This window comes from Triplophysa rosa, linkage group LG20 (assembly GCF_024868665.1).
Source record: "Triplophysa rosa linkage group LG20, Trosa_1v2, whole genome shotgun sequence".
In the NCBI taxonomy this organism is placed as follows: domain Eukaryota; kingdom Metazoa; phylum Chordata; class Actinopteri; order Cypriniformes; family Nemacheilidae; genus Triplophysa; species Triplophysa rosa.
Window position 1 is genome coordinate 15,896,015 of NC_079909.1, and position 22,113 is coordinate 15,918,127.

At 39.4% G+C, this 22,113-nt stretch overlaps 1 protein-coding gene across 3 annotated transcripts in view; it reads left to right on the forward strand.

Moving 5' to 3' along the window:
* The window catches only part of diaph3 (diaphanous-related formin 3), a 261,201-nt gene that overhangs the window by 158,652 nt on the left and 80,436 nt on the right, over positions 1-22,113 (forward strand). For all 3 annotated transcript variants that reach the window (XM_057362480.1, XM_057362482.1, XM_057362481.1), the window contains 6 exons: positions 722-817; positions 1,316-1,410; positions 2,313-2,414; positions 7,348-7,587; positions 12,159-12,288; positions 18,606-18,727. In XM_057362480.1, coding sequence (XP_057218463.1) covers positions 722-817; positions 1,316-1,410; positions 2,313-2,414; positions 7,348-7,587; positions 12,159-12,288; positions 18,606-18,727 — 785 coding nt within the window. The remainder of the gene's footprint in view (positions 1-721; positions 818-1,315; positions 1,411-2,312; positions 2,415-7,347; positions 7,588-12,158; positions 12,289-18,605; positions 18,728-22,113) is intronic.

Sequence of the window (22,113 nt, forward strand, 5' to 3'; positions counted from 1 at the left end):
AAACTGCAATAATATTCAGTAGAAATGTAGAAAACTTTGTTTCTCAAAAATTCACCGGGGAACATTCTGGAGGCCCCCAGGGGTTCCCCGGACCCCAGTTTAAAAAACCCCTGCTCTATAGTATAACCACTGGTCTATTAGGATTTGGTTCCTGCGGTTAGGTTTGGCATAGATACATTTAATCATTCACATCTAGGTTGCCTACCTAGATAGCATTTTGTTCACTGGTACTTCTGAAACTTCAAATTGAAGCTGGTGTACCTGCACATATTGCTGAACATGTGCAGTTTCTGTTCACCGTCACTCTTCTTTTCTCAAGTACAAGAGTGAAAAAAACATGTTTACACAATGTCATCCCGCTCATCATCTGACCCCAAGAGCTCAACATATTACACAACCCCACGAGTCCTCATTAACTGCTTTTCCTCAAGACTTGTCCCTTTAATTATTCAGTGTTTTCTTCTTTATATGTTTAAGATGAAATGGTACTACTTTCCCCCACATGCGATTGACAGTAATGGTGAAAAATTAAGTGCACGGCTAATGTGTTCCCACCGCTGTAACCCATTAGTCTGCTTTAAGCTCAGTGTCAGTGCTGGGACTTGTTGTGTGTTTGGGTGTGTGAGTGTGTGTGTGTAATTCTACTTGTTCACAGTGATGTCTTTGAACGTGTGCGTTGTTCGCTTGTGTGTGCTCATAAAGTGTGTAATGGTGATTTCAGTTCGACGAGAAGAGGAAGACCTGGAGGAGAAGAAATCCATCAAGAAGAGAGTGAAAGAACTGAAAGTGCTGGACCCAAAGATAGCGCAGAACCTCTGTGAGTATCCATCCGACACTCCATCATCCACACACGCGTCTATTCATCACCTGTAATGCAGCGGTTCTCCAACCATCAAGTCTGCACAGACCTCTATGCTGAGAAAGATTGTCAGAGCTGAGCAACCAGTGAAAACTTTGTCAGCTTATGTTGTTGGCATACTTTTTTTAAGCATTTTATTTGAGTTATATGACTTAAAATCTTTAACCCGACTTACTCTTAGGTACACACAGCTTTTCTTGTTATAGACAGAATCTGGGCTGCCTCGTCTTGTCTCGCACCTGCTTATTAAGTGTTTGAGTCACTCTTTCTTTCTATGAATTTTGCAGAATTTCTCTTATAAGCTTAAAATGTAGCGAGCTTCTCTTTCCGGTTTATCTGACATCATCAGCATGCAGCGCACCAGGACATGAAAGACTGTGCAGAGACTCTGGGTGTCCTGTTGATAAATTACTGCAGAGAGCTTGAGATGTAAATGTTCTCTTTTCTCTCTTTAAGCCATTTTCTTGGGGTCGTTCCGTATGCCCTACGAGGAGATCAAAAGAATGATTTTAGAGGTGGACGAAGACCAGTTGACTGAGCCCATGATCCAGGTAACATCCCCTTGCATCACCATTTGTGAGCAGTTACACACATGCATATTCAGAAAGGTTAACTGTGACCAACCATTAGTTTTCAGAACACTTATACAACACAACACAACATTTGAATGTGGTTTTACTGTGGTTTTCCAGATACCCGTTTGAAAGTCAGTTATATGTAGCCCTCTTCTCTATCTGTGTCTTTTCATGTACTGCATATTGCATGTTTAAAGCATAAATATTAAAACAAATTACAATTTATCTTCATGACTGAGATCGGAAGAGTTGAATTAGCCATCTGCATGTTTGTTTAACATTTTTCTTTGATGGTGACATAGATAAACAGGGCCATCCATCTTTTAGATCTATGTACATGTGCATTAATGAAGCGGCCATTTATAGAGATGTGCTATTCACTGGCACTTGAAAAGATGGAATGCTTTTTTCTGAAGACAGAAATGTAATAGCGTGAGTTTAATTCTGTCACTAGTACAAATAAAACACTTCAAGAAAGTTAATTAAAATTGGATTTTATTCAAATTATTTTGCTGGCACAAAAAAGTTCTTGAGGACAATAATGCATGAATCCAATGACACATGAATTGCCAGGATCTAATAATCAAAGTGTGTATATATTTTCAGGTGTTTATATTTCAGAAAAGCTATATATATAATAATATAATATAAATGGCATATTTAAAAAAACCTCCTAAAGACTTTTTTCCTAAAGAACCTCCTCTTGCCATTGAGCAAAGACTCTTAACCCCAGAATGCTCAATGTAGATTTATTGCTCTTCATTAGTGCAGAGGAAGACTATTTGCCACTGAGATGCTGTTAGTTTAGATCTGGTTTCAAAGCAAGTAATTGACTAGAATAGCATATTCTGCTTTGAAATTCTTGTTCTCCCCTCCAGAACCTTGTGAAGCACCTGCCGGAACAGGAGCAGCTAAATGCACTGGTCAAGTACAAGAGTGAATATGACAACCTATCTGAACCCGAGCAGTTTGGAGTTGTTGTAAGTCCATGCATGCACACACAGGCTGTACGTTAGGGCTGCAGCTATTGATTCTTTTACTAATCGAGTATTCTACAGATTTTCCATCGATTAATCGGGTATTCGGATAATAAGTACTTTTTCTTTATTAAAAAGCAATACTAAATATACAAGAGAAAATAAGACGGGTCTCTTAAAATGAGTAAAACAACTAATTTGTTTGCTTTTTAGAACAATTATAGTTTTTATTGCTGAAATTGCATACATTAATATCTGTGAAAACTAAACCCATTTAGTACATTCCATTGCCATATTAAATTCAAAATGCAATATAATACAAATATATAAATAAGAAACATTAATAAAAATAGAAAGAATAATTTCAAAGGTAAACAACTAACTTCAGCTTATGCATGATGCATTTAGTTTATCTAAATTAGCTTTAGTTTCTTTTTTTACTATTAAATAGTAATATATAGCCTATGACTTTTATTTTGGCAGGTTGTCGGAAGACGATTATTTTTTAGTATGTCTGTTTCTTCACTCAAACATTAACATGTTTGTGAAATAAACTCTCAGAGCAACTCTGGAGGTGAAGTTCATGTCCTCATTCAGCGCAGACGCAGACAAATTCATGAGCATCACGCGTGTAGCACATTAAACTGTGCAGTTCATTAAATAACAGGATTCGGCGTCCACATGTCCGCATCTAGTTTGATGGACTCAATGCATCCGGAAAACAAGTTTCACTCGCAAAATAGACTAAAACTAAGTAAAATAGCAGTTCACCATTTCAATAAGCTATCAGTTATTTAACAGCATGAGACATACGTGTGAGCGTGTGAACAGACTAAAATGCGTGTGTCTCACGGTGAATGCGTGAGACTTGAGAGCCCTGTAACATGAATAGAGTTTAGCGGGCTGTGCGTCAGTAATAACGGTCCGTGGGGAAACGCAGTGCTCCGTGTGTAGGCCTACTGTAGTTAAATGGATTAAACAAAGCTTCGAGGCAACACAATTTGCCTCGATGATTTTATGTATTCGAATTACTCGAAGAATCGTTTCAGCCCTACACCTTAACACAATTGCTCTCTGTTTATCTCTTGTGGCAATGAGCTCAACATTTAAAAATGGTAATATATTTATATATATTATATACATCAGCAATGTTTCAAAAGCTTCACTGTGTTTAAACATTTAGGTGGTAATTAATGAATGACTTCACTTCGGTACTTTAAACAGGGATATGAAAAGTGTTTTAACATGGAATAAATGACACGCTGCAGCATTGTGCTTAAACGGTCACTGCAGGGAAAGAGTGGTTCTTTTGTTTTGCTTTCACCAATCAGATTTAATGGTAATTGTTCTACCACGATATTAAGTGCATGAATTGCTCGAAGTTTTAATGAAGGGTACACATGCTCATTTTTTATCGGTTCTGATGTCTAAGCTCTAAATGTGAGTGAAATGTCATAGCTTTGGTAAAATGTTGAATTATAGGTATAAAAGTTGTCAGACCTGAAATCACATGTCATTTACTCTTAGGCACTGCTCTGATTAGTTAGCACCTCACCGACGGCTAAAAACATCATGAGTCATTCGGTCCAGTCTCCCGGGGCACTGTCCAGCAACTGACTTTTCTAAAGAGAAGAAAAGAAAGTACCATGTGTTTGCCTTGCTTGTTCACCCCTGTTGTCTTTTGCTGAATACACCTGACATGATGCTGTAATGCTGCAAGAAAGACATGCTTGTTGAGAAATAAAATGGAAGTGAAAGATTTACACAAGGGAGCCATCAAGATTTTGCTTAATGCAACTGTGCGTCCTATCATTGTGTTTGGGGTGTTTGTTATATAATAAGCAATATGAAGCTGTGCTTTATGCATGCGTGGGCAGTAGGAAATGATGCATTAGCAGTTCAGAGAACCAACCGGTTCAAAGGGAATTGGTAATCTCCCATAGTGCCATTGCAAGCAGTTTTTTCTTTGTTCTTTTCTCAAGCTATAACTTTGAACCTGTTGTTTGCTATCTGCTAAGTGGACCATAAAATATAGGAAGTGACTACAGGGACCCAAGATCATACGAGGTGATTTTGTGTTTTCCTATTCAACACGCATATGTAAGTACGAAGTGTATAATAAGCTTCTATTTCAGTCATCTGTTCCTGCTTCGTTTCCCCCGTGTATATGTTTTTAATGGGCGCAGCTGTATTTTTAGCTTTTGATAAACTGTTTGGCTTTAGTCGTGCGAAGCTGAGCGTAAAGAATTACACCTCTTACCGGAATGCTCCGGGAGAAGTGAAATCTTCTGTTGCCTTAGCAACAGTCTCTCCCCCTTTTAACAGGTCTTAGTTCAGAGTGCACAAAAAGAAAAGTTTAAATCAGGCAAACTAACTCAAGCAGACAATAGAGAAAGAGAGATAAAACAGGTTTGTGTGCGCGCGTGTTCCCTGTTCACGCTAAGTCTTCCAGCAGGCCATATACACCAGAGACAGCGAGTGTGTTCAGGGTCTACTGGGACATGAAGACACATTGAAGCGCTTCTGTTATTCGGCAGGCACTCTGGGTGGTTGTGTGAAATGATGATTTAGCTCCCTGATAAAGAATAAAACTTGAAAACGTGTTCCCTGCTGAATACCGTCACTTGCTGAGCGGCAGCTAAGACAACGTCACCAGCACTTTTGCCTGCCGGTGGATTTTAATTAAAGCTTTAAAGGGTTATTTGAAGGTCTCACCTTTAGAGCAGTAAAGTTTAGCTGGTCTCACACCATTACCTGTGTGGAAGGATAGGTTTGAATTGGTTTCATGTGCTTAATAAAACCTTTTAAGGTACTCCGATAGTGTAATAAATGAAAAGGGATAATATGATGGTACACTGCAGTTTGACAAGAAAAAAGAATGTGAATGTTTGTAATAGATGACCATGAACGAATCAAGTATTCAAGAGAGCTGTGCAAAATATGTATAGCTGCTTTTGTTCAGAAATCAAGTGTTACTTTGAAGTAAAAGACTCGCAGGTTTTGATCAAAGAAAATGTTTGCTTGTAAAGAAGCCCTTCAGATGAAAACCACATCAAATCCAAAAATGAACTCATTTACAGTCTTAAAGGGATACTTCACCCAAAAATTTAAATTCTGTCATCATTTACTCACTATAAATTTCTTTGTTCTGATAAAGATATGTTTGGAAGAATGCTTATAACCAAACAGATCTTGCCCCCCATTGACTCCCATAGTTGGAAAAATTACTTAATCTTTTTTTTTGTTCCGTTGAACACAAAAGAAAACATTTTAAAGAATGTAGGACAGCAAACAGTTCTGGGGCTCTTTTGACTACCATTGTATTTTTTCCTACTATGGGAGTCAATGGGGGGCAAAATCTGTCTGGTTATAAGCATTCTTCCAAATAACTTTCTCTATGTTCATCAGAACAAAGACATTTATACAGATTTGGAACAACTCGAAGGTGAGTAAATGATGACAGAATTTGCATTTTTGGGTGAAATATCCCTTTAAGCAATGTACCTGGTCCTGTTGTGGAAAAAATAAACTTAGAACAAAACGTTCTAATTATTTCTCTGCCAAATAGAACAAATTGTCCGTTTTTTCCTGACAATTGGAAATAATAAATACTATTCAGTGCGTGGTCAATGCTGTTGTTTTTAAAGTCTGTCAGCTTTCAGTTCATTATGCAAGACAAAATGTAAATGCTACATTTCCATCCGCTTCACATCGTGAATATCATTTTATGCCTTTGTTGGTAAACCGTGTCTTTCTTTTTTATGCAACAACATCTCTCAGTGCCCCCACTTTGCCACATTTATCTGGTTTTAGTACCCCGTCTTTTATATACTTGAACTATTAGGTGATTTCCAGCCTCGCCAAACCTCCCTGATAAACTTTATCGTTCTTATTTTTCTGTCTTCTGAAGCTCTGATGAATAATTCTTTGTATATACTGGATGTGCCCGCCGCTGTTTTTTGGGGGAGGGTACAAATCCTCCTCAAACATTTATGGCTGGGAGAGCTTTGAATCGGAGTCTGTTTCATTGCAGATTAGCGCTGCCTGACACACACACAAGATGCCTGCTACAAGTTTGCAGAATATTTACAAACATAAATTAGGCATTTGGCTTTGCCCTCATTTCATTTATCTTTTCCCATGCTTCGCTCTTTTGGTTTATCTCTTCCCATGCTTTCCTCTTTTGGTTTATCTCTTTGTTTCCGTTTAGATTTGTGGCGCTTTTGCTCTTTTGTCATTTGTTTTTAGAGATCAGTTCTCCCTTTGGCTAATGTCCCCTTCATCATTTATTTACACTTACACTTACATACGGATTGGGTAGGAGTGCATGAGAGCAGTGCGCACGCTTGTACGAGAGACTGATTATGCAAAACAACTACATATTAGTCATATTTCCATATTGAATGGCTTAATTACATGCTTAATTTCTAATTGGTTGTTATACGGGCAAGTCATTGTCCTGCTCACCCCAACCATCACTAAAACACACAGACGTTTATATGCATGTGTGCAGGTAATGAACTTAAATAATACAGCTGTTTATTGATACTGTATCATCCTGGAGAAAGTGTTCCTCTGTTGTTTTTGTTAGAAAAAAACTAAATGAATGAAACCATGTTATATTTGAACCATTAATCTGATTCTCATCACATCTTGCTCTATCCTAAAAATGTAATTAAGATTAAATCTGAGCTGTCTTAACTAGTAATAATTCTGTAGCAAAACCTAGTGAGCTGTCCATCTAGACAACATTTAGAGGTGTCATGTGTACTCCGATGGAAAGGCAATCCCAGAATGCATTGTGTATTCAAAATGGCAGACATGTAGACCATAAAACTTTTATTTAACACTGAGAAGTATTTAGTAAAGTAGTTGAGTCTAACGGACCGTTTTACTCAAATCATGTGTTGATTTGTTTCTATTTTTCTTTCTCCAGATGAGCAGCGTAAAACGTCTGAAGCCCAGACTGATCTCCATCCTGTTTAAGCTGCAGTTTGAGGAGCAGGTGAATAACTTGCGTCCCGACATAATGGCGGTGAACGCTGCCTGTGACGAAATGAGGAAGAGCAAAGCCTTCAGCAGGCTGCTGGAACTCGTTCTGCTCATGGGGAACTTCATGAACGCCGGCTCACGGAACGCCCAGTCTTTTGGCTTCAACCTCAGCTCGCTCTGCAAGGTTCGTGTGGAGATGACGGGTCTGTGTGTGAGTCACAGCTGCCTGGTTTTTGAGTTTCATGTCAAGTCCTATGTGGATTCTGCACTGTTTCCCCCCCACATTTTCTGCACAGATTGTAGAGAAATATTTTAACTGAACAGATTTAAATATGGTTAAATGTGTTAAACCGAGCTGAGAGTGCTCCACACTCAAATCTGGTTAACAAAATCATATTGACCAAATATAATGCATAAACATTCAAGGGTGGATATTTTTGAATGGCGTTTCTCAACAATCCTGCGGGCACAACGTTTGTGCAAGTTTACGCATATCTAATAAAACTTCCTTTGACCCTATAAAAAGTAAAAATAAAAAAGGTCTAGAGGCTGTTATGGGCTTGTTTCCTAGAGATAGTTTAAGTGTAGTCCCAAAGAAACTCCACCAACAGTATCTTTTCATCCAGTTAAACCAGCCCTGAAGTCATTTCTGTGTTCTGCGATCCATATCCACATGTTTTATGAAATATTTGGTCTTTGTGCTCTGTTTTTTAGTGCCTGTTTATACTCACACACAGACTTAAGGCAGTTTTCATCAAACGCTCTCCTCCTGCTCTCTGTTTTTGGGAAAGAGTCGATAAGATGATAATTTATGTTCCTGCGATATTTGCGGAAGAGCCAGATCTGAGTCCCCATCATACACAGCTGTCCGGCCCCCCGTGTCCTTCATTCCCCTCCCGCACTTTTCCTGTTACCTTGACCCTATCGGCCGACCCATCTAAAGTGCCTCTCGCTGGAGACGCCAGGCATTCGAGAAGATCTCATTTGATTTAACACTATCAAGCACTCAAGACCACAGTAGCTGTATCTTCTGACATCTATCAAAGTGCAGGGACCAAAAAACACTCTATGGCTTTTTCTTCTGTTTTTAGAGATAAGTCTGAGTAATGACATCACACAGATATGTGAGCGTGCTGGTAAAATGAGGGTGCTTATTTTCCGTTTAGTCAGATGCATTAGCTGATGTAATGCTAATGGATTATATCTGTATCCCTTTTACAGGTTACACGCGGGTGAGATGAATAAAAAAAGGCCATTTTTGCACTGAACGTTGGCCTGGAGCTTAGGTTATGTTCTTTGAGCTTCTTTTAGGAGGTTTGAATGGTTTTCCTCTCGACAGTTCTCACTATTATTGCTCATACTTATGGTTGGAGATTTAAACTTGTTACTATTCCTAGAGGTATTAAATAGCTTAAAACTTGTTCTGCTGCGGACACTATAAATCATGCTTTTTGGTAGGAAAAGTTGTATTATTTTTCTTAATGATCATACATTTGATGTGCTTCTGTTTTTACGAATCAGGCCCAAAATTCCCCTCGAGTTTGAAGCAGGGCTAGAATATGATAGGAAGCAATCACCATGTCATGTCCTGTTTACCACCCAGAACAATACATTAACGTTTTAGCAATGTGCTCACTCAAACACTTCAGCAACATCCTTACAACCATTCATAACACCTTATCATTGTGGGGGTGAGATTTGCACAGACAGGCTGTCTCCTATTTTCTTCAGAAATGTCAAATACTGTCTTCAATAGTGTTGTGTGTATTGCACATCATGCTTCTACCCCATTTAAGATCCTATAGTGAAAACATGTTAGAGAGTGGGTCAAAATTTGAGAATATTTCCGATAAGGCAGGACAGGAGGGGATAATTAATTACCACACCAGCCATTGCAGATTTACTTCTGTTTCCATGGTGACTTGCCTTTTTTTGAACAGTCTTGATCCACCTCTCGCTCTATCTGTCTTATTAGTCATCCATCTTATTCTTTGCCACTTTCATACCTTCCTTCTTTGTGGTGCTAAAACTCCGAGCAGCCATCACTGCATTAGTGCCTCTCTGGGATAATGAAATGCCTCCTTGCTCATCATGTCTCCCTGAAGACCTGATAAAAGACTGCACATCGTATTCCAACGCATTTACCTTCAGACTTTAAGGAAATGGCTCACTCGAAATTGAAAACGCAGTCATCATTTACTTATCCTTGTGTCCACACAAGGAGTCATTTTGAGGAATGTTCACATCTCATGTATTTTTGTGCATGCATGACGGGCGTTGGTCCAGTGATTTGTCCTCACCGCTGAGAAAGAAACCATGGTACATCTCTATATTTCATCCACACATAACAGTACAGTCTCAGGAGTGACAAAATAATATGTGTCGTTTTTAGTCTTTGAAGTTCCTCGTCTGAGGGCCTGTCCTGATCTTTTTTTTCTGAGGTTAAACCATCAGCGACTGTATTTATGTTTGATCTCATCAGCAAAGGACAGATCAGCACGTCATGGACCCTCTGTTTGACAATGATGTTTTTACCTGCAAACTTCTTGTGATCAAGGACCGATATTTCAGAACTTCCACAGTCACGAATGACTCCAAGACCTAGAACCTGATTTGAAATCTCAGTTTCTTTGTTTCCGAGTCATTTTCATACCTTTTATGATGAAATAAGCAGAAGGAAGGTCAAAGAATCGCGGCCCTTCATTCATCCTATGTGCGTGATATATTTGAAAAGCCCTGTCAGGCAACGCAACAAAACCTAATTTCATCCTCAGCCATCAATCTGATGCTTCACACGGCTTCCAAATGCTCTGACACCGTAATTGACCTATCGGTAAGCCCCTCCCCTTGAACGTAGATGAGCCAATGGCAGTTGCACGGGGACCGGAACTTGGACAACTTAAGGTTTCAACACCATAGAGAAACATTGTAAGATCCGAAGCTCTCATCGGTTTTATGGTGTTTTATGCTACAAAAATGATAAAACGATGTGCCTGGGGTACTTGTAACACTAATTCCAGGTGTCCTGGGGAGATGAGGATCGGAATTTATTTATTCAATTTCCTAAACCCACACAAAAAGAGCTAAATGTGCGTGCAGTAACCCAATTCAACTCCAATCCCAGTGAAGACAAAAATGTTTATTTTCTGGTTGTTATAGTTTCCATCTGCTGATCATTAATGTCATCTTTAAAAAATAAATTGAATCTAAATCTAAAAAAAAAAATCTAAAAAAATCTTGTGCTTCAGTATCGTATCTCTGGCTCAAACTAGTTAAGCTAGTGAGTCCATGCTAACGTACAAACCTAAATGGCTAACTATTCTCACAGCATGTACATTGTAGGTCATAAACGAAGGACTACATTTCAGTGTCTCTCCATATTAAACTGGTTAAATGTACTGAAAATTAATTTAATCGTTTTAAATCGTTTTTATATCCCTACATGGCATATTTAAGTCCCACTTGAATTCTCCTCGATGACAGAGTGTGTCCAAAATGTACCAAAAACAACTTTGGACAAGGTTTTCACACTGAGAGCTGCCATTGAAAGACATTAGGAATTCTGGTCGCTTGTCTGAGTTAGCAACAGTAACTAAGGGGGGCAAAATATGGTGGTTTACCGATAGGTAAATTATCCAGTTGAGCACTGTGCGTATATCCATCCCAAAGCATGTGTCAGAACAAACATTAAAAGAAATGACACAGATAGAGGAGACTATGAAAATGGGTTAGATGTAAAAGTCGATTTCTGCAATTTTATCTCTAATTTTGTGAGGCTCATTTGAAAGACCTTTTTAACCCTATCTCTTCTCTTTCATTCACACCCCTCCCTCCCCCTCCAAAGGTAATCCGGCATCTACACCACCGAGCAGAGCCTAATAATGTTTGCGCTATCCATGTTAATCAAATGCTTTTTGTGCAGCCTTTTACAAAATGCCTGTATCCTTCTGCCACAATGATGATCATAACTGACAATGAAAACGTCTTGCTTTTCTGGTCCGGTTGCAATTTTGGTGTTCTATCAAATTAACTTGTCAGACGTGAAGAAGGCTGCTGCTGATGGGTGCCTTCAAGATTCTCTCTCTCTCTTACTGCCTAGTGTTCTCTACACGTTGTAGGAAAACAAATATTTGTTTTTGTTGTTTCTTTGCTGTGAAGGGGTGATGGAGGATGGCTGTGCGGTTGCGTTGTCAGTAAAATTAGCATTAGTTTACTAGGCTAGTGCCCCAAATACAAATAGTGCCTCAAATACGACAAAGAAAACAAGTTCATTTTCACTTTTAATCAATACAACAGTAATATTTGTACATGTAATTTGGAAAAATTCAAAACTTGTTTTTATGTGAGAACCTTGTCACTACTCCTTTTGTTGAAATTCAACAGACATTGGACTGGAATGGCCACAATACATGCAGAAATGCTGATTCATTGAAAAGTAATGGTTTCGTAATTTTCTTCTGCGGCTGTATACATATGAAGAGTTCAGATGCAAACCCCTTTAAATACGTCAGACTTCATTTCTTTTAAACAAGCATTTTTATCAGACTCCTAGGTCCAGTTCCATTTATACGGGGTTTTAACCAAAAACCTGTCAAGGTTCGCCTTTCTAGAATCCACTGGAAAAAGGTTTTGAACCAGCATATTCCCTGATGGCTTATATTTATCTTATCGTGTGTTATTCATATTTAATTTGATATGACATTAATCAGATGCTTTTCCTTTTTTCCTTCCCCTCTGTTTCTTTTGCCCTCCCAGCTGAAGGACACTAAATCGGCAGATCAGAAGTCCACTCTGCTGAACTTCCTGGCAGAGACGTGTGAGGAGAAATTCCCTGAAGTGCTCAAGTTTGTAGAGGATCTACAGCATGTTGATCGGGCTAGTCGAGGTACTGAAACATATGCACAGTTATGTGAATTGTAGGCCTTTCAGTAAACCAAAACTTCTGTTCCACTTCATTACAATTTCCTTAGCTTTCCTGCTCTTTGTCTGTCTATTTTTCCTTTTCTCTACCTGACTACATGTACCTGCCATGTGTCAACTTACTCATTTTTCCTGTCGGTTTAACCAAATAAGTAGGGCTGGGCGATTTTTCGATTAATTGTTTTTTTAAATGCGGTTGATTCAATATCGGTTCTCAAACGTCATGATTCAATTTTTTTCTTTCACATTTCCGCAAGCACTAAACATACTGTAAGAGATCATTACCGTGAATCTTATTGCTTCTACTAGTCTTCTCCACTAGATGTCACTTTTGTTTTTACAACGGGCAGGGGACAGGGTCCTATCGTTCATTCATTAATAAACATGGCGGATGCAAGTATGTCGTGTTTTGGTCAGACGAAGCGCATAATGACATACCATGTGCCTTTTTGGATAAAATTTCATGAACTTTCATTCCGTGGGAAAATGTCACCAGTACTGCCCCACGAGGCGCGGGTGCGAGGCCTCGCTTTCCCGGGGACAGGGCTCGTCTCTCTCGCAACTCTATGCAGTGAGCAACAGGGAGAAGCAGCACATTTAATTCACCATACAGCGGCCGATTCGCAAATGAATAAAAGAATACAAAACAGCGTTCCAAACACCTGTCACTGTTATGTTGACTCTTTGGATATACATGAACACAGTTTGTCTGTAAATTAGCGCATGATTACATAGCCAATATCACTGCTCTTTCACGTGTGTATGGTGATTTTGTCAGATGATGACAGAAACAGAATCCGACTGATAACAGAAACAGAAAATATGTAAATGAGAACGTCTTTTTTGGCCAACGAGCTGTATTAAAATACAGAAAGTTCAGAGAGTAGAAGCGAAACGAGTCTGAAATTGCAACTCAAAAACTATGACTGACGATGACGTCACAAATATGTTAATTAGCGTGTGACATCACCAAACTCCACATTTCCAGACATTCCTTGCAGAAACACTGCACGTTTGTGGCTTTTCATTTCTTTTTATTAATTCACCATTGTAATCTGATGTTTACAGTTCTCTTTTAAGAAATATCTACTGTATATGCATGCATTGATCTGAATCTAGAATCGAATCGAGAGCTTGAGAATCGAAATCGAATCGGAACATCTGAATCGAGACCCAGCCCTACAAATAAGAGCTCAGAGCATGCAGATACTACAGTACTTGAATACACAGCTGCCAGGATGAAGCAGTGCGGTCTAACTATATTAGATGCGTGTTTAACTTGGATAAACGGAACAGTTTTCAAAATCCCTCACCTCCAAGCAGCCCTTGAGACAAACATCTGACTTGCATTGGCCTCGAAAACCCACACGCATCAACAAACCCGTCTGAAACGAGATCTCGCAATGTACCTGATGTTTGAACTCTACCGCAGTTTCTACGTGTGCCGGTAATTTATTGTCCACTTCTATCAGTGTTAATGTCCTCTGCGCTGCTCGGCCTCATTTTGTTGTACACACTCTATTAGCTGCCCTGGGCACAGAGATAATGTCAGTCTCCGTGTTTGTTGGGGTGGGCGGGTCGGGATTTACATTTCGGAGACCCAAACACCTACATTTTGGGTGTCAGCCAACAATGAAAAAGCTTAATGAACATAGTAAATGATGGCTTAATGGTATTGTAGTAATTGAGTTGTTTCTGTGAGGTTTATGTTTTAGGAGCAGGGTCAGAGTTTGAGAAAATATCATAAGCTCAGTATTAAAACAATAGAAACCGGTGGAAAGTTTTCACTGTCATACCATATCAAGCATGTACGTGTTCGTGGATAAGAGCAAGTGAGGCGTATCATATCTCAGAATTTTTCTGTTGTAAGTCTTTATCTGAACAGATGGAGGTGATATGTGACTAATAAAAACTGGTATTTCCAGACAGTCTCTGTCTATCTGTCTGTTCATGTGTGCTTTAGAAGACAGAGGGAAGCAGGGTCCTGTTGTGTGAGGTCACATTGCCCTGGGCAGCCCTAGAGGCAGAGTCACAGGGCGACCGGACCGCCTCGCTGCATTACCTAATGCTTCTAGACGGTGGAAGAGAGAGGTTTTGCAGGGTGAGGGACAGACGGTGTCTGTCAGCCTTTCAGAAAGTGATTAAAGGTAACATGAAATGATACTGGCGTAGCATTTAGCTTCTGTTACGTGACATTTTCTAAGTGAAACAGCAAAATTGCATTACTTGCGAAGTAGTTCTTCTGCAACGGTTACCATTTTAACACACGTGAGGGTTTACATGTGATAGTACATATCGCACCCTGTCTACAGAACGACCCTGGCCACTCTATTTGACTGCTTGTTTTAAAATGAAATTGACTTAAAAACACTACATGTGAGGCTTTCTCCACAGTATTTGATACTAATCAGGGCTGTACGTTAACTTTTTTTGCACGTAGCACTGGTGCTACAGAGGTTTAAAGTTTTGTAGCACAGGCCAAACAGTTGTAGCACGAATATAAAACGTCTGTTTTATTAGAAAAAATAAACAAAAAAATATTTATGTGTAGTTAGTTTTTCCCAAGTTCCTTTTTCCGTTTTCATTTTTCTGAGTCCTGTGTTTTCCATTCTTTTACTATACAATAATTATATATTTGTCCACATACTGTAGTATACGTAAGGGATAATCCACAGCTAGCCGTGCGTTAAAGGGTTTTAATGCACTACGTGGAGGGCAAGAACCACCCGACGCGAAGCGGAATTTATTCTTAGTACAGACATGTTTTTTTGTAGCATGTGCGACTACTTATAATGTAATGGTAATACACACATTTGTACTACAGTAGAGTCTTTTATTGGCTCTAACAGGACATGCATTTTTTAAGGAGTTGTGGAGAGATTTTTTTCTGTGATATCCACTGTCTTCGCTTATTGGGACTGTCTCTACAGCTTTTTATTACTTTCATTTTTTTCTTTCCGTCTATCTCTTTCCTTTCCCTTCCGTTCCCCATTTCATTAGTGCTGCCCGCTCTAGTGCCCTTCATCAAAGCTGCAATGGCATTATGGGTAACCACACTATGAATGTGTGTCCCTGCACTGGCCTCTGAAAACAGCCTTTGATTGTTTTACAGATATTACTTCCATTACACCGCCCTTTAGAGCTCACATTACGTGCTCTCTCTCTATGTGTGTGTACATGTGAGTGTCTTTCTGAGGGGTGGAGATGCTTTCATTAAGAATTAGCTCTTGCTGCTCAGTAACTGTTATGGTTTTGTATCTCATTGCGGTGTGGTTAGGTCTAAGGTGATTTTCTTCAATGGCTGCTAATGGATGGTGCATTCGAGCGTGTATCTTCTTTAGTTGTGTGGATGTGGTTTAACCCAAGTGCTTGTTTACTGTTTTCCAAGCTCTGTTTTTGTGTTTTATATCTTGTTTTATCTACTTTGTTACCAATTATGCCATTAATACAGATTGTCTTTACATGCACATTTATAACACACACGCAACTGTCCTGCCATACATCTCAATTATCTCAAAGGCTCATTTGTCTTTGTCCCACACAGAATTAGCGCTGATGAGTCATATACAAAATGACTTACAACTTTTTTACAGCACTTTGTTTGTTTATTCTGACTGAATGGAGTGAAGACCTTTCAAGTCTTTCCTCTCAAGAGCTTGCAAATCACCCAAGAACTGTAATAAAATACACACACATAATGCTCTCAAGTGGCCCTCCTAATGGCCATCTTGAGTAAAGGTTTACACTTAACCCAAACACACACATACACTTTGCTCACTGTGCAATTACTTTTGGGCTTATCAAAAAAAAAAGTGTGTTAGTTGTGTGGTTTGTGTGTGTTTTACAGTGTATGACTGTAAACTACATTTAGTGATTTTACATGTTACTAGACTATTTAAACCTTTTGAAGAAGAATTGAAAGACAATTGTTTGCTTTTAGCCTCTACAACGCATTTATTGCCATAGAATGTGTGGTTTCTTAAGTGTTCTGAGCTGTTTTTAGGGGTGCTGTGCAGTTGTTAGGGTGTACTGGTTGGTATCCCACCCATCTCTAAAAATAGCTCATGTCTGGTATAGATGGAGGATTTTTAAACACAATAACACCTGGAAAAATCATATTGTTTAGAAAAATTATAGCACACCTCTCTTAAACACATCACATGATTTAAAGGATCATTCTTGTCCGTAGACAGACAAACATCCTTAGTGGAATTAAACGGCAGCCTGGGCTGGGCGATGTGACGATGTTATAGTATATCACCAATGTCTCGCAAATATCCCGATGTCGATTACAACAGATAGATACCAGACGAAAATCGATAATAATGGAAAATATGCGTTATAACATTATCATGCGATGTCCGTATCCACAGATTGATCGTCTGCGCAATGTTGCATGAAGTCAAACGCACCCGATATTATCGGATATCGCGATGATTTTAAAGTCAATTATCAATCTTTTTTTAACACATCGCCCAGCCCTAGCCTACTCGTAACCCCCCAAAATACTGTAATAGACATGTTATAGCATGTCTAGATGCTGGACTCTTGGGTGGCACTTAGAGTGGCTGTGCCAGCTGGCACAGTTCAATGAGACCAGATAGAGACATGTACCTCTATGTTTTTCTCTCTCTCTCGCTCTCTCTCTCACTTTCGTTCTTTCTACATTGATTCCATCAGAGGGAGCTAGAGGTTGAGGATGATGCATTTCCCAACTTCCATTTCCACATCTGTTTGATACATACTTATGCTTATATGTAAAAGCATTCTGAACAAGCTTTGTGCCTTTCCTACGCAATAAACACTTTGTGTTATTTATTTCAATACTTTAGGCCAAGATATGAAATAAAGGTATATTTACTACTTAAGCACATTAAATAGTTTAAAACCTTATAAATCATTAAGGGTGGAAAGAAAAGAAAAAAGTCCAACCTAAGCAGATTACCATTTAAGTAGTTTAACATTTACACAATTCCTCATGAAAATGCATGAAAATATCCTGCTAAGCTGTAGATATTAAAGGCAATTCTCAGTCCATGAGGCTCAGTCAATGTGTCCCATCACATTAAACCAACACTGTGCACGGAACATGATCATCCGCACCAAACAGCCTCTGCCTAATCAAAACTGAGCTTCTTATTAAAGTCACATAATTACCTCATCAAACTACCAGCATACATGAGAGACGAGGGAAATAAAGACCCAGTTTTACTTTGTTATAATATGCCAGTTTCTTAAAGTAAAGTGATAAAGGATAGCATAGCATTGCTATATGTGGGAAAGAAAACACAACACATCCTGAATTCCACCATGAATGAGTGTTCAGAGATCTGTGTAAGTGAGTGAAACATATCGATCTAACATTGAGAAATCCGCAGCCTTTCTACACTGCACACAATCACTACGACTGACAGCTGTGCATGTGTTTGGCTGCGCAAATTTACACTCGAGTAACAAACACGCCTTGGATGTGCAAAACGCAGCAGTTACCATGTAGCACAATGTTGCCATGGCAAAGCTTCCACACGTTACCGCTCTGCTTTTCACACCTGAATTGATTAAACTGTTGATACAGAAGAACCTGTGTATCTTAAAGAGTACATAGAGAGTATTCTCTTCAATACTCACAATATAACAAGTAATACAGTATGACTACCAGCTTCTTTAAGGGTATAGTTCATAATAAAAATGTAAAATAAATATTTGAATCTTTTTCCATATGATTCATTTAACAGGAAATATAGTATCATGAAGACTATTTCAAGAAGACCAAAAATATTAGATGGAGGTCTTCAAAAATGACAGGAAAGAGTATTCTGCATGCTATGTATATTTAAACTTAATGTCCTGATGTCAGTTCACTACATGTTCAGTATTTCTGTAAATATTGGCTTACATTTCTGTAGGTTTATAGAAATTATCCATGTTTACAGTGCTCTGTGTCTCCTCTTGCAAACATGCCTGGCCTTAGCTGGCATTCAAGCGTTTGCCATTTGCAGAGGAGTCAAGATGTAGGTCACAGGAGATTGTTTAGAGCATGTGTTCTTGGTAAACGTTCAGAATGTTCATTTTGAAGTGAACTTTTTTCGAAACATCCTAAGTTTTCTTTCCCGTGGCAAGAGTTTATCTTTTTGCGTGTTGAACTTTTGTTTACATCAGTTCTTTCCAAATGCAGAATGAAAAATATTTGTTTCCTCGAAACAGTCATATACACCTATTTGCTGTAAATAAAGTGTGCCAGTGAATCGTTTTAAATCTATTTGTTTTTGTGTGTGTGTCTAGTGTCAGCAGAAAACATGGAGAAGAGTTTGAGACAGATGGAGTTACATCTGCTGCAGTTGGAGAAGGATCTGGAAACTTTCAGCTCTACAGATGACCAGGACCTTTTCCACAGCAAGATGGCAATATCCTTTCATGTACACGCATATATACATGTTCGATTTTGTTTCCTTATTTTAAAGTTATTCTTGTGATATACAGTACTTTTTATTTATTGTTCTGTTAGCAGCATTGTTATTTCTCGAACACACATTTTCCAACACCCTTGTCCACCGCACATGCACGCAGTACACTAATCAGAGTTTCTGTCACTGTGTGTGAATTATTTATTTGCATTGAGTTTCACCGGGCAGCGTGTGAAACAGAAGACAGTTTGATAATGGAGTCGTATTCATGTATTTGTTCCTCAGCTTGTTTGCTCTTTTCCCCGCTGCATGTCATTGCATTCGAAACAGTTCCCTGTGGTCTGGGTGTTGTCTCATCCGCAAATGGCAAACGTTTGAATTACAATGAAGGCCAGACGTGTTGCCAAGGGAGATATGAGGGGAGCTACCTGAATGAACCAAAGCTGGAAAAAAACGTGGAAAATCGTCAATGAACCTTTTGTGTGGTGTTTGTGGAGGACCGTGGAGTGTGCGTCTTGAATACACTACTTTTTTTCATTTTCTATGGTTCTGCAAGGCATTACTGATTATTTCACATGCACCCTTAACGCGGTTTCCCAGACGCTCTCAGTTTTGATAGTTGAATCCTGTTTTACTAGTGAGTGTGTAGTGCCCAGGATCCAAGGGAATGCCTGGGGTGGATGCTTGTGTTTTGGGCCTGACCCGGCTGCTCTACCCTTCATGCTGGCCTGCCTTGACTCTATCAGGGGAGGTTATTATCTTGCTCACCAGCCACGTAGTTGAGCGCAGTGGACTGTCTTCGACCCCACAGCTTCCTCTCACTCAAGCTTTTTCATGCAGTCATTTTTCTGTTGCATTGTTTGCTTGTTTTGCTTGCACTGATTTGGTGCTTTTGATTCTGGGTGTTGATGTTTCAGTAAACTTCTCGCACAATTGCAGTCGTACTGTTGAAGGCACTCGTAAGGGCTTATGGTCAATAAAGCTGAGATTGTCTGCAAGATGAAATGCAAGTTAAAGAAGGGTATCCAATGTTAAAGTGTACATAACTAGGGATTTTTAAGGTCCTACATTGGTTTATGGAGTGTCCAACAACAAGTTTATGTACATAGAAGGTGTAAAAACACTTTTTTTTAATAATAATAGGCAGTTATTCTTACCTTACATCTTGACTGACTCTCAAATGATTCGTTCCGCGATCTATCTGTCTAATCCCCTCCTTTCCGCTAGCCTAGTCTGATGTGATTGGTCAGATGGTCTTAGTCTGCTGTGATTGGTCAGATGGTGAATGAGGCTCACGAGCTACAGTGTTTGGGGGTGTAGAGGGAAGTTTTCTCGGGTAGTCCTAGCAAAACGTAGGTAGGGACTATATGTAGTGACGTAAATCCGCGGCAGATCGCGAATCGGACTAGGGACGACTCGTTTGCGTGATGCAGAGTCGACTCCCTTTTATCCAAACCAATAACTTTGTTATTCATTCACCTTCGGATTTGGAACTTGACAGACTGCTTACTTTCAAACACGGCAACATTACACACTGCATGAAATGTAATTTTCATGATCTCATGTTATGTACACTTTAAAGAGCAAAGGACTGTTTGCATGAAAAATCTTTCATCATTTGCTCACCCTCATGTCATTCCAAACCCGTATGACTTTCTTCTGCAGAACACGGAAGAAGATATTTTGAAGAATGTGTTTAACCAAACAATACTGACTTACATTGTATTCAGTAGACACAAAACCACTCGTATTTCTCAAATTACTTTTTTTGTTTCATACACTCTTAAAAATAAAGGTGCTTAAAAGGTTCTTCACAGCGATTCCATAGAAGAACCATTTTTGGTTCCACAAAGAACCATTTTGTCACGGGTTCTTTAAAGAACCGTCTCTTTCTTACCTTTTCACAACCTTTTTTCGCGAAAACGAAACGGAAAGGTTTTTCGGATGTTAAAGGTTCTTTATGGAACCGTTTAGACAAAGGTTCTTCCAAAGAACCTTTTGAAGCACCTTTAGTGTAGCAGAAAGTCATTCAGGTTTGTAATGTCGTGAGAGTAAGTAAATGATGCAAGAGTTTTCTTTTTTGGGGTGAACTATCCCATTTAAAATGCTGTGTACTGATTCAAGTGACTAGGTTAGGCGAGAAGGCGAGTGTGTTTTAGAAGTGTGTGTACAGTATACAGTATGAGAGTGTCTAACAAGCTCAGGTGTACTGGCGAAAATCAATGCTTTTCTATCCCTGTGCACTGAGCCTCTGCTCAGGGGTCAGCCATCAACCTCCCTCTCTTTATTTAGTTTAGCTGTCTGTCATTTAGAACAAAAAAACACAATCCACCTTTCTCTTTCCCAGCCGTAGTTAACACCACTCACAGGTTCTCTCCATCCCCTTAGCTCTTAGCACCAGAAACCAGATCCGGATTCAAGTTAATGAAGTCTTATCTCTCTCTTTCATACACCGTCTGTCCTTTCATTAGGTGAGCTTGTCCCCTGCGTTCTATTCTTTCCCTAATCAGAGAGCTGAAGCAGGTGTGTTTGGAGGGCGTGAATGAACTCGGAGCATAAAAGACAGCAGAGGAGACGCACGAAGCAGGTCTGCGTGCATATGTAGGAGGATGAACTCCCTGAAGACTTAACGGGTGGGCCGACCATGCGCAGGCTTTTTGGCCTGTCTGCCCTCACCATTAATGTCTTTATCATGAATAAGTCATGGTGGACCAGTTACAGTGTGTCTTGGTCTGAAATGTGTTAGATAGAGATTACAGCACAGTCTCTGGATGTCCACTTGTTGTCAGGGTTCAGCCTAATGGTCACTTACCTGCCCTAGCCAGACCTGATTATGCGGCTGAGGTTAGCATACAAATGCACTGTTGACTGGTAGGACAGTAGTTAATCGAAAGTGGGGACGCTGCTTACTTCAGCACAACCACACACGCCGCTGAACATGTAACAGCACACCTGTCATCTCCCACCGCATTGATTCTTGGCTTGCGACAAAAAGTAGGATGCACTTGTATTCTGATTGGGTCATGAGTAGCAAGGACAAAATGCTAAAGGCAAATGATGAAATGCAACTAACCATGTAATCATCTATTGTGAGAGGACTGCCAAATAAATAGGGTTATTAACTTTAAAAAGGGAAGGAGAAAAGGTGTCTCCTGTATCTTTTGTTGTTGATGTCAACGGCCTGCGTGTCCAGTTAGATAAAGACATCACTTGGTAGACTGCTATGAACATATGGACTATGTAGAGTCACACTAAATTCAGGTTGACTTGTTACAATGATAACTGTGGTTTGTGCCAAATAATGTGATTTATGCAGTGAATTATCGAGTGTGAAATGTAAGACATGTACAAACCAAGACTCAATAATTTTGCATATTGTCAGGCCT